The following is a 12641-nucleotide window of genomic DNA, read 5'->3' as shown; positions in this document are numbered from 1 at the left end:
TCCCAGATGAAGTCATCCTCCTCCTCTTCCTGTAACGTGAGTCTCGCGAGAAATTCCTCTGTTGTTTCCACCGTCTTCATCTTGTGCGATCTCGCGTTCTCCGCCATCACACCGATCGGATCTGTCCTTCCTGCCTCTTCCTGTCCCTAGACGAGACAGCCAGGTAGGAGGAGCGTATTCCCTATCCCAAAGCCGCCGATCAGCGGCAACGAATATGGGAGATAAAGGATTCCGGCGATGGCCGCCGGAAGAGTTCGAAACCCTAGGGTTTTTCGCCTAGGGGAAAACAGATCGCTCCGGAGTCGAGTAAACCTAGGCATTGCTCGTTAACTAGTTGCTCCCCTTTAATTAGTGATTTCGCCAGATCTGTTGCTGATAAACAAGCGACGGCCTCCTAAGCTACTTCATGTAAGGCCCAGCACTACGCTCCCACACTAGTCCATAATCGTGGCAGATACATGAATAGCCCAGTTTTGCTGGACATGGAGTTTCTACAGTCGAGCTCGAGTGCATCTTCGTAATAAGTAGTAAAATCGAAAGAAAAAAAGTATAAACATTGAAACAATTCTTTTTTTCTGGTGACACTGTTCAATTGTCTTCATGCGTGCAAACATTTGTAATGAAATCACATTTGTGGAGGTATGGAAAAAGTAACACAATTGATGCTCCAAAAGGACTATTTTTAAAAGCATTTTGGGATAATGATTTCTTTTTCTGACAGCCACGAATGCCATTTCATTACAAAAAATTGCAAGTAGGCGGAAAACTAGGCAATATTGGTCGTAAAAGAAACATTTTTAAAAATGTTTTCTCTATTTTTTTTGGGATTTTACTGTTCACACAAAAGCATTTGAGCTCGGGATTAGAAGAACACTTCCGAATTTTGCTAAGCTTGATGTTTTCACTTTTTTATATTTTCTTCTCTCTTCTATAGTTAACTCCTTCGTCCAATTTTACATGCATTTCCCTCTCCTCTCGCTGTTCTTTCTTGAATTTTTTCGTCCCATCTTTGGGTTTTTTTAACAGTTTTGTAACCGGCCCACCTCTTATTTACTTATTAAATAATAATATTTCTTTGTTGGCCAATAAATTGTTACCAAACAAGTATTTTTCTCCCTCACCAAAACAAAATGTCAAACAAGTGTTAGCGAATGAAATCTTTTTTAGACAAGCAAATTAATGTTTATATAGACAGGTAAATCACTGCCTAATCTATAGATTATTTCTGCCCCTTGTTGCAGTACAATGGAGATTGTCTAGTTTTAACTGTCATCACAAATTGCCCACATATGAATATCTCACCAGATGCATATAAGGTAATTCAATCTCACCCGATGCATATTAGAGAAAGAGTATGTCATGATTAATTACTTCGTAAGGTTCCCCCACAAAAGATATTTACTGAGCAAAGTTTGAACCAAAACAGAGACGTACATCAAGATAAACAAAAAGACAAAATCTGTGAATAGTGCATCTTCTTATTTATTTTTTACTTTGGATTTATTTTCATCATATTTGGTCTTCTATTATTCTCACCATGTAGATTGAACTTTGATTTCATGTCAATGCTGTAAAAAAAATGTGGAATCATGTATAATTATTTACACTAGTAACATTTCTTAAGCTGGCATCATATAGTCATATAGACGAGGGTGGCAGCTATCCCAATCGTGGGCTTCGCTGCCTTTTTTTGTGAATAGAAACTTGTATTACTCAAACTCCAACAGTGTTACAATCTGAAGCAGCAAGTTCTAAAACTCTGGGAGGTCCAGAATCTAACCAAGTCATGGTTCTACCTTCCTCTCTAGCAAAGATAGCTAAACAATCACTAACTTTATTTTGGGGTCTACGAATATGGGTAATACTAGTCTCCCGAAGACTCATCATCCAGTCCGGAAACAGAAAGGACTTTTTATATTCGACCAGCATCTTTACAAATCAATCGTTGCCAGCTTCGTGATTCGTAGAATTGTGTACACTCGCTAACCAGGCTATACAGCAAGTGGCTGACTATAGTACATTGGTGCAAATTTTGTGTCATGTTCTACCTTCTAGCTAAAACCTAAGTTTCATTCGTTCTACGATCTTTCTGAAGCTGCCTGACGAACAAGCCTGAGGGACTCAGCAAAGTCATCCAATAGTTGATGAGAGTCCGGGAATTGTTCATCGTCCACCGCAAGGACAAGCTTCATGATGTTCATGTAACTTTGAAAATGCACAGTTAAAGCCTACACACAATCAAATAAAACAATTACTTCTCCCCCTTTTCAAAAATAAATAAATGAAACAATTACAACACGAGAATAAGGAATCCGTGCAATTGATAACCTTGTCAGTAATGATTAGCAACGGGAAAGTGCTTACATGTGGATGCCCGTAGACACTTGTGGCAATGTAGACGATCGGATGACCATAGAACTCCACCTTCTCGGTAGGTCCGGCCAGGCTTGAGAATGACATGGTGGTGTTAGTGAACATGCCATAGCAGAGAGCCGCGGCTGCCTGTTAAAAAATCCAAATTTGTTTAACACAATTACTCATGTATACTTGGAAAAATCAGTGACGTTTTTTTCCATTGTGGATTTGAAGAACATTGATAAATCAAGCAAGCATGGTCATTTCAAAACTAAGGAGAAGTCATTACCTTAATGCCGAGGAGTTTCACCACTAGATTTCCACTCCAATATGTGAAGACCGCTTCCAAAGATCTCTTCTTCCTGTCCGCTGTCTTCTTCCCCTGCCGGATGTACTCGAGAGGATCGTCGTGCATCGCTATATGGAACGGGAGCACAATGTAACCGATCTGGTTCCCCCATTTGACAGCATTGTCCTTACTAGGATCCATCATCTGCGTCAATGTCTGCTCAAAACACAAGTTCAGAACCACTCATGAACTGTCCTGGTAACTCTGCTTAAACACAATGCATGAACTATATGCTTAAATTGTAGGAGTAGATTAGTTTTTGAGGAAAATGTATAAACCAGTTTCAGACTTACATGCAGGCCGGGTGTTTTCCGGATGTTGACGAGCAACGCCGATCGCATGCGGATGTTCTTCCGCGGCTTTCTCTTGTCACTGCTGGTCTCGCCTGAACAAGATTCAGAGCAGAGAAAACGACCATGAAATTATCACCCTTTTTCCTTCCATTTTGCAGGGCAATTAGCACCTCCTTTCCGTAAGTATTGTATATGACATCCATGGTAGATAACTGATCAACTGAAGAACACCGCACCACTCACCGATCTTGCGGAAATAATAGCGCGACAGCGCCGCAGAGGTCACTCCGACAAGCACATCGTTCACAGTCTGCAGAAGCACACACACACCATTCAGTGACAACTCACTGAGCTAACAGAGATCAAGTCACTGGTAATCAACAGAACAAGTACAAGGATCTTACACACTTCATGGCGTTCTTGACGAGCTTGACGTCGTCGAGGTCGAGGGTGCAGTTGAGGAAGCGCTTGCGGCGGAACTCGACGCCGGGGGACCCGAGGAACGGCGTGGGCGCGTCGCGCAGGAACCACGACGTGGCCACGAAGAGCGCCACGTCCACCAGCGTGTTCCACGCGAGCGCGACGAGCGACCAGGCCCACGCGGCGAGCGCGAGGGCGCCGGCCGAGAGCGGCGGGGCGGAGCGGCGCGGCGGCGGGGGCGACGGCAGCGCGGGCAGCCTGGCCGGGTCGGCGGCGCTGCGGGTGCAGGCGGTGAGGAGCGAGATGAGCGAGACGCCGTCGCCGAGCGAGTGGTGCATGCGGATGGCGACGGCGCCGGCCGCCTCGGAGGTCGGGAAGTCGATGACGTGGAACTCCCAGAGCGGGCGGGAGTGGTCCATTGGCCGCGTGGACAGGGAGGACACGTAGTCCTCGAGGGCACGGTCCGGGTCGGCTGACGTGGCGGCCGGGTCCAGGTCCGGGAAGATGACGTGGTCGTCCAGGTTCACCGTGGTCCGCACCCACCGTGGCTTCGCGTTCTTCTTCACGTCGTCCGACACCTGCAACGCAACGTGTGTGTTGATGCTCTGCTTTTCACCATGGCGAGCTGAGTGAACAAATCATGCCATAAAATTTGTGTCGCGAGTTCTAGCTTGGTCTTGAGTTAAAAAAATATATTCTAGGTTTGTGTTAACCGTTAAGTTTAAATAATTAAGCTTGACCAAATTTGTTTCATCAGATTCATATATTTTCAATATCGTTCGTCTCACGAGGCACATGGGTGATTAGGGCTCCCTGCCTTCCATCGGCGGTCTGCCTCATCTCCTCCGGCCTGGGAACCATGGAGGTGTTTTTTTAGGGCAGAGGGCTCCCGTTTCATTTTAGGTGTTTTTTTTATTTGTTTAGAGTTTGTGTTTTGTCTAGAAAAACGAGCATAGGTTTGCAACGACTCCTTGAAAATGGCATAAGGTTCTCACCGCCTAATGCCGACCCCAGTGGTACGACTAGCGTCGTCAAAGGATGTGTGAAGGTGTGTCTTTGGTGGATCTTACAAGATTCCGTATGTATTTGTCTTTGGTGGATTTTCTTGGATCCAGTTTCGTTCGTATGTGTTTGTGTGTCTCAATGACGGTGGCTAGTTTGGGCGTTGGTCCTGGGACGATTTTTTAATTGACTACTACAATAGGGCTTGTCTGCTCTGGTAAAAGAGGGGCAATAATGGTGGCACGCTCCAGTGTTTGTAATCGTCGCTAGATGATCCTTGGACCCCGAAAGTAATTTTTGTTATTTTGTATGTTCTATGTACTGCTCGGTAGTTGATGAATAGATCAAAAAAAATCCCATGAAAAAAAAATCATATTCATACTTATCATTGGTGGTGGAGCTATATATATTGAATTCATCGGGGGCATAAGAATTTTCATTGGACTCACGGGCAGATACAAGTCGTTCAAAACTGACAATAACTTGGGAAATACTTCCTCCGTTCCAAAATAGATGATCCAACTTTGTAAACGATATGAGCATTATTTGAGGAATAAAGTCTAATTTAGATTAAAAAAGTTGAGTCATCTATTTTGGAACGGAGGGAGTAGAAACCAATTGCGTGTATTCATCAAAATCGACAATAGATTTGAAACACGCTTTAGCAAGAGAAGATTCTTCTTCGTTTTTGTAAACCGTCCATAGTTGTTGGTCATCACAATTTGTCCTTTTGAGACTCGATGCTAATTTCTTCGGTGTGACTAAGGCTGGTCACACATATGACACTAGTCTATGTTATTATTTTTATAATGCAATGTATCATAGAAGTAGTATCATATATGGTTGCATTTATTAGTTTATAGACTTAATATTTCTTGGGAAGCGCTATGTGATTGTAACATAATATGTTACTCCAAACACCTCTCTTCGGATTAACTAGGTGCCACATAAGCAAACTTGTGTTAAAATATGTTATGTTACTAGCTAAGTTACTCCCACTATAACTAGCCTGAGCCTCTGGTTTGACTGAATCATCTCTAGTAAAACGGACGGTTCGTTGGGTGTCTCGTCGCCAATGGAAACAAAAAACTTGCCGTTTTCAGATACGCCAGACCGATAATCCGCGCAGCCAAGGAAGTGTAGCAAAGAAGCCATAGGCATGAATGAAATTTGATTTGGACGTGCAACCGCTTGATGGTCATGCGTCTCTGTCACGTCGCACGCCATGAATGAATTCACTGAAATTTCCAAAGCCTGGGCCAAACTGAAGGCTGCTTAATTGCCATCCATGGTCTACAATGGCCGCTCGGTTTTTCTCCAAACTGAAGGCCGCACGACCATGCATGTGTCTGTCGGTCGGTCGGTCGGAGCAAATTGATAGCATCGGCTTCGTGCTACAGACCGGAAAGGGCTGGACTGAGCGGGACTTTGGGCAATCACCACGACAGCAAATGGGATCTGTTTTCGTGATAGGATCGCCATAATTAGAAGATACTACTTACTCCAGAGTTATTTATGGGATTGATTTTTGGGGGACAGCGATCGATCACCACTCACCCCGCAAAGTGGAATTTGTTGCCGTGCTGTGCTTGGACCGTTGCCGGTGCTGCCATGAATACGAGGGCGCAGGGCGCGACGAGGGGTCATGTCTACGCGGCCGGCCTTGGGTCCGACGCGCCGACGCCGGAACGGCACGACATGCGCATGGCCACTATCTTGGGACTTGGGCGGGCGCCGATTAACAAGCGCGGGATCAAATCAAATCAATCGGGATCAGCCATAAAAAGGAGAAAGATCTACTGTGCTACTATTACTATTACAACTGTAGTAAAATTCGGGAAAAACGAACGACGGCTTTGGGTAATTGGGTAAAGTTAAAGGTGATGCGTGATTCGTGTTCTCCCACCCGCAATTCTCGCGGGCATCAGAAGATGCCTCTTGTTGCCTACGGAGAACCTACCGAGAAATAGAATCGCAGACGCACTTGCGATTGGGAGGAACGGCAACGCTTGCCTGCCTGATCGCCTCTCTCCTGCCATCCGTAGGCGTAGGCAAGCCATTCCGAGCCCATACAGCACAGGCAGGCAGACGCCGGGCCGGGCTCCTCCTTTGCTTGATACTACCTGACTGTACTACTCTACCGAATTTGCTCGTCGGCGGGAATCTCCCTCCGTGCTCTGCGCGTGTCGTGGTCTGCACGATGGGCCGACAGCTTTGCCGAACCCGGAGCTGGAGCATGTGCACCGATCGATCATGGAAGGTCCACGGCATGTGCCGCTCGGGGAGCCGATCTCGGGACAGAGGAAACCAACTCTTGCCATAATCTTTCCAACTATTCTTTTCTCTTCTCTGTGCAAGTTGCGAGGAGGCGGGGGGAGGTTGCCGGCAGAGGGGAACAGACAACAGAGGATGGTGGAGCAGAGCAGCAGGGCGGCCGGCGTGCGTACCTGGACGCTGCAGAAGCGGGGGTGGCGGACGAGCGTGGCCTCCAACCCGGCGCGGGCCGCCGCCACGTCCACCGGCGCGCCGAGGCCCAGCAGGGCCACGATGTAGCAGTTGAAGTGCGCCTCCCGGAACAGCCGCCCCGCCGGGCTCACAGGCTCCGCCCCCGCCCGCTCCACGTCCCTCTCCGCCTCCTTGCGCTCCCGCTCCATGCCCCTGCCGCCGGGCGCGGACGTGTTGACGGAGAGCGCGGCGCGCCTCCGCAGCGAGGAGGAGGAGGTGGTGGTGGTGGAGGACGAGGGGGAGCCGGCTGCTGGATCGGCCGTCGCGGGAGGGTCTTCCATGTCGATCGACCGGTGCTGTGGCCGTATGCGCGGGGGGCGAGCGGTCTGCCGTGCCGGTGGTGAGAGCGACGGCGGGGCTGCGAGTTGGCGACGACTTGGTTTGTTTGTCCATGATCCCGGGCGGCTAGCGTCATGACTTTATCGTGTCCGCGCCGGGTTGGGGTTGGCTGGCAACAACGGGCAGCTCCGGTCGGGGGTTGGTTGGGCCGGCCCGACTAACCGACTGGTCCTCTCCCTCGCGTGCGCGCCCGATTGGTGCGTGCGGTGCGCCAACAGGGCCCGGGGAGCAGTAAACTTAGCGTCCGTCGTTTGCTGCCGGCATGGACCAAATGCTCCAGGTCACTATCACAAGCCACGATCTCAAATCCCCGGCTAACCAAGGGCAACTACAACAGGAGTAAACATAATTGTCCGTGAATGTTTGGACCAGCGTGTCTGCATACTTTCTGTCATCCAACACAAGTCTCTACTTAGAAAGAGAAGATTTTTTCTTTTAAACTATGATGATTTTTATAGCAAATTCGGAAACTATACACCCTAATGCAGAAAAATCAAAAGTATCACCCTGTCGGCCTCCTGTTGCCGAAGAGGAACTTTTCGGCCTACCATTGACCGAAGAGGGACTTTTCGGCCAACCGCTGGCCAAAAAGGACTTTTCGCCAACAGTTGGCCAAAGAGTCCCTCTTCGGCTAACACCGGCTCTACTATTTTAAAAAATTCATATCAATTAGGATTTTTAGTATTTTAATTTGATTCTTTTTTGCATTAGATTAGAAATTTTATGAAGTTTCTATAGATATCAAGTTTGACTAGATTTGAAAGTTTGAATTTTAATTTTTATGAATTTGCTCAAATCACTAGATTGCCTATAATTTGAGTTAGGAGTATTCTTTTTAGATGGTTCTTTTTGCTACTGGTTCTTTGTGACTTTGTTTATCAGTAGTAATTAATTGGTGAATTTTAGAATTATTTAAAATTAGGTTTTCACGAAAACAGTTCTGTTTTAGTGAAGAATTAGGTTTTGTAATTAATTGCCTATAATTCATGAAAATTCAAATTCAAACTTTCAAATCTAGTCAAACTTGATATCTACAGAAACTTCATAAAATTTCTAATCTAATGCAAGAAGAATCAAATTAAAATACTAAAAATCCTAATTGATATGAATTTTCTAAAACAGTTGAGCAGGTGTTGGCCGAAGAGGGACTCTTTGGTCAACTGTTGGCCGAAAAGTCCTTTTTGGCCAACGGTTGGCCGAAAAGTCTCTCTTCGGCCAACAAGAAGCCGACAGGGTGATATTTTAGATTTTTCTGCATTAGGGTGTATACTTTCCGAATTTGCTATAAAAATTATCATAGTTTCAAAAAAAAATCGAAAGAGAATTGGTAGTCCGGTACCCCGGTTTATTTTCGTCCGGTTTTTTCTCGTCTCACCTGTCACCATCCCTCCAATGGTCTATTTTCTCCATCTCATTAAGAAAACAAATCCATAATTAAAGGGGAAGATCTTTTTTTGTACTTGTTTTGACAGGTGCTGATTCATTTCAATCATGTAAATAGTAGCTAATTAAGAATTCAGAAATCAGATCATATATGTGATATACCTTCCGAAAAAGACATACATAAGATTATTCTCTGACCATCTCATACATATATTATCATCATTATCTCTACTATTAAATGACAATCACAAATTTCCTAATACAAAAAAATAACACAACTTGTTTCTTATCTTACCAAATCACGTATATTTTTTTGATCTTACCAAATCGCATATATCTCTACCCCTAAAAGGGGAGTTGTTGGTCCGATACGCACGGTTTATTTTCGTCTCCACATCCCACCATCACCCCACCACGTCGGCTTTCCCCTTCCCGTTGTTTTTTTGTCTCATTCATTCACCTCTCCACCCCTCCCCGTCAGTTTATTTTGTATCGATATGTGCACGCCCGCACCCATCCTCATGGACTGAACTTTCATTTCCTAAATCAATATAGGTTAACGTAAACTAAAACACATCGGCATTTACCATTTCACCAAACACATTATAAAATTACCAATATCTCTACTCAATCAAATATTTGTTTTCCTTCCCTTACCCACACATCTCCTTAGGGCCTCTTTGATTCTTAGGATTTTGACAACGTAGGAATTGGAAAAGTATAGGATTGGAGTGGCATGCCCACTTGAATCCTATAGAATTAGCAATGAGTGTTTGACTGCACAAGAAAAACAAAGGAATTGTAAAAAGAGGTTGGAGTGGATGTTAGATTTCCTATGAAATGTAGTACAAAATATTCCATAGGAAATTTTTTTATGGGATTTAATCCTATGAATCAAAGGAGCAACATAGAAAAAAATTCTAAGGATTTCAATCCTTCAGAAATCCTATAAAATTCCTTTGAATCAAAGGAGCCCTTAACTTTCCTTCCTCGTCATATGTTGATTTTTTACAAGGATATGTTAATTTTGGTTTCGTCCAACCCTCATCCACCTCCACCCATTTTGTTCCGTCGCCCGATCTAGAACCCCGCGTCTTTCTCGCATGGCTGCCGTCATATATCTAGCGCCATCAGCTTCTCATGAAGATAACCCTCTCTTTCTTCTGCAACAGCATGATGGCGGCAGGTACAGCGTGTGGAGGCGGCTGGTGGATGCGACAGGCCACAAGACTGAGAGCGCGCGTGGAACCGAAGGAAGTAATCAAGATCGCCGCTGGGAGAGACATGCCATCCAAGTGGTCGCCGGCTCCTGCCGCGCATGTTGTGTGGGAAGCCTCTCAGGTGCACAGCCGTCTGAGGTGCGTCCGTGCTCCGGGGAAGCCTTGCCACCGGACACATCCCCAGGGACCACACCATGGAGGAGCGGCTCCGCAAGGACGACGGGTCGACAACACTGTCGAAGGGATTCCAGGCAACTCGCAAAAAAAGGGATTCCAGGCGGCATGCAAGCCGCGTCCGTCGCTACAGCCACTCAAGTGATTGCCTTTTCTTTCTTGGAACAATTGCATTAACAACCATGTCCTTGTGGATCCTAGCTCTTTGCTCCACTAGTAAATGTAATATATTAATCACACGTAAATATTAGGTAGGATATTATTTGCGTATTAATTATGTGATTAACATTGGCATTAATATTTGGTATGGTATTAACTGCATATTAAACGTGTTGAGCACTCACCATTGGAGATGTCTGAGTCGTTGGATTGACCTGATTTGGCTGTCAGGATTTGTTGGATCTGACCTTTGGGTCTTTTTATATCGGTATAGATGTGTAACACCTCCACTGCATAGAGCTTGCAGGAAGTGTCTACCTCCACTTCCCGGTCTAGGGAACCATGTCTAAATTATTATGGTTCATTTCCACTCACCAATACATATGAACCGCGCAAGAACTTTTCGTGATTGCCACAGCATATGTACTGCAGGCTGCAACAAAATCTACCGGGTACCTACATCATCCCCATTTTCACTACTACTACAATCACACTACGAGGCTACCTTCTTATTTTAGTAACTGAATTGAGATCCAAATGCACGTCTGACAAATTTGCCACCGTGAACATCGAATCTTCACTTTGATTTTGACACCGGGAGTGTTTGCTTCAATACCATAACACAAATTTAGGTTCGCTTTTGCATTCTCGGTTCAAGAAAATGGCCCAGAGAATTGATCTTCACCTTTATTCTCTAACAAAATTTCCACAGAAGTTGTAGCTGCTGAAAAATCAGATACATGAAGGAAGAAACGAATGGCCCTGCATGAGATAGTTATTTCCCTTGTTGGTGAGACTGATTGCTTGTCAAGTGAAATGATGTGACATCACAGAGCTAGATAAATGACATAATGCTCTAGTAGCATCTATGTGTGCAACCGCCGATCTCTAAGCCCTCAACTGGATTCACAGTTAGGTAATTACTGATTAGTGTAAGCTTCTACATCTACTGTTCAGCATTGCACTTCATTTTCACCCCTAATAGCCACTTAATCCATCAGAGTACATGGAGCCATACATCTCAATCACATCCAGAATGCCCTAACCTTATGATTGTTATCAAATCTAGAGAAGAGGTATGTGCGATCGGGTCGGCGTGCGGTAATTGTGAGCTCACCGTTCTTGCCATACTTGAGACGGAAAATGACCAAACGGATCACACACTCCTTGTTGACCCTCTCACAACTCCTCTTGTTGAATCGCTCGCATGCCTCGACCTCCACAAGGCAATAGGTGTTGTCACCCACGTATACAAGACTAGCACCGACGTGCCAGCCATCATGAGGGTCGAACAATCTCTCTGTGCAAAGCTTCCAATCCGGTCGCTCGGGGCTACCCTCTGGAGACGCGGCGTCGCTCGAGCAGAGGTAACCATCAGTGTCGTGTACCATGTGGAACTTGCAGTTCCAATCAGCAGGACGGTGTATCTTGTGGAGCCCGACCCACGCGTCGAGGTCGTCGTCGTAGTGGCCGTGGCCAAAAAAGGGCAGGTCCCACTCGCCGTGGCGCCTCCACTTGCCGCTCCCCACATAAGAGAAGGTTTCAGAGGTGCGTGAGAAGTTGGCTGTGCTCCTCTGGTCGTGTCTCGTTTGAACGCATCCGTCATCATCTAACGGGTCCCATTGACCCGCGGACACGAACAGTGTGCGGCCTCCTCCCTCGGGGTGCACCGCGCTGGACTCAATGTCGCGGACACGGAAGGGAAGCGGTGACGGGATGTCGTCCCAGGTCCAGTGATCTCTGTACTGATATTCTGGTGCATCCAGGCGGTGCATGCCGTTGCCAACAACGTTGTGCCGATCCCTCCATTCCAGGTAGTCCAAGTTGGCCTCGAACACGTTGAGCCCGTTCCCGGAAGCCACGGCCAGCGTCCATGGACGACGAAGCGCCGGTGGGAGGCAAGGGATAACGGAGACCCCCGTCGTGTCGGTGTCATACATGAGGGTGACCGCGTCCTCCTTGGTATGTAGCGCGCCGGCGGCGATGATCTTGCTGCCGAGAGCGGCGAAGTTCCAAGGACGATCAGTGACATGCATCTTCTCTTGGCGGTGGACCGGAGCCGGCAGGGTCAAATCGCCCCCTCCATCGGAGCAGTTGTCGTCGTCCAGATCCAGCTTGTAGATGCTGAACCCCTTGTTCCAGTCGTCCAGCACGAGGTACAAGTGACGTCTCTTGTGAGCAGCTGCTTGCGCGGGGTTGGCATCCAGGAGAGCGATGCCGGTGGCCCTGTCGTCCACCCACGGCGACGACGACGAGAACGCGGCTGCGCAGCCGGGCGCGACGCGACCCAGCTGAGACACGGAACGGCACCCGTGGCGACGGAGACGGCGTAGGAGAAACGACCGCAGCATCGTGGCTTGTTGTGCATGCGACGGGGCGGCTGATGGATACGAGGAGGATCGGGAGCTAGCTAGCTAGGGCTGTGCGTCTCGATGGATCTAT

The 12641-nt window shown here is 46.9% G+C and overlaps 1 protein-coding gene across 1 annotated transcript; it reads right to left on the bottom strand.

Annotated features, from left to right (window-relative positions):
• Positions 1-1895: 1895 nt before the first annotated feature.
• On the bottom strand, positions 1896-7332 carry LOC125528472 (wax ester synthase/diacylglycerol acyltransferase 11-like). Its single transcript, XM_048692944.1, is given in 8 exon segments — positions 1896-2228; positions 2365-2502; positions 2645-2860; positions 2998-3089; positions 3241-3307; positions 3402-3995; positions 6867-7238; positions 7240-7332. Coding segments are annotated over 8 exon segments (1707 nt in total). The 5' UTR covers positions 7318-7332; the 3' UTR covers positions 1896-2078.
• Between the last annotated feature and the right edge of the window lie 5309 nt (positions 7333-12641).

The sequence above is a fragment of the Triticum urartu genome, chromosome 1 (genome assembly GCF_003073215.2).
Source record: "Triticum urartu cultivar G1812 chromosome 1, Tu2.1, whole genome shotgun sequence".
Lineage (NCBI taxonomy): Eukaryota > Viridiplantae > Streptophyta > Magnoliopsida > Poales > Poaceae > Triticum > Triticum urartu.
Note: the sequence above shows the minus strand (reverse complement) of the source record. Positions and strands in the feature narration are given on the sequence as shown.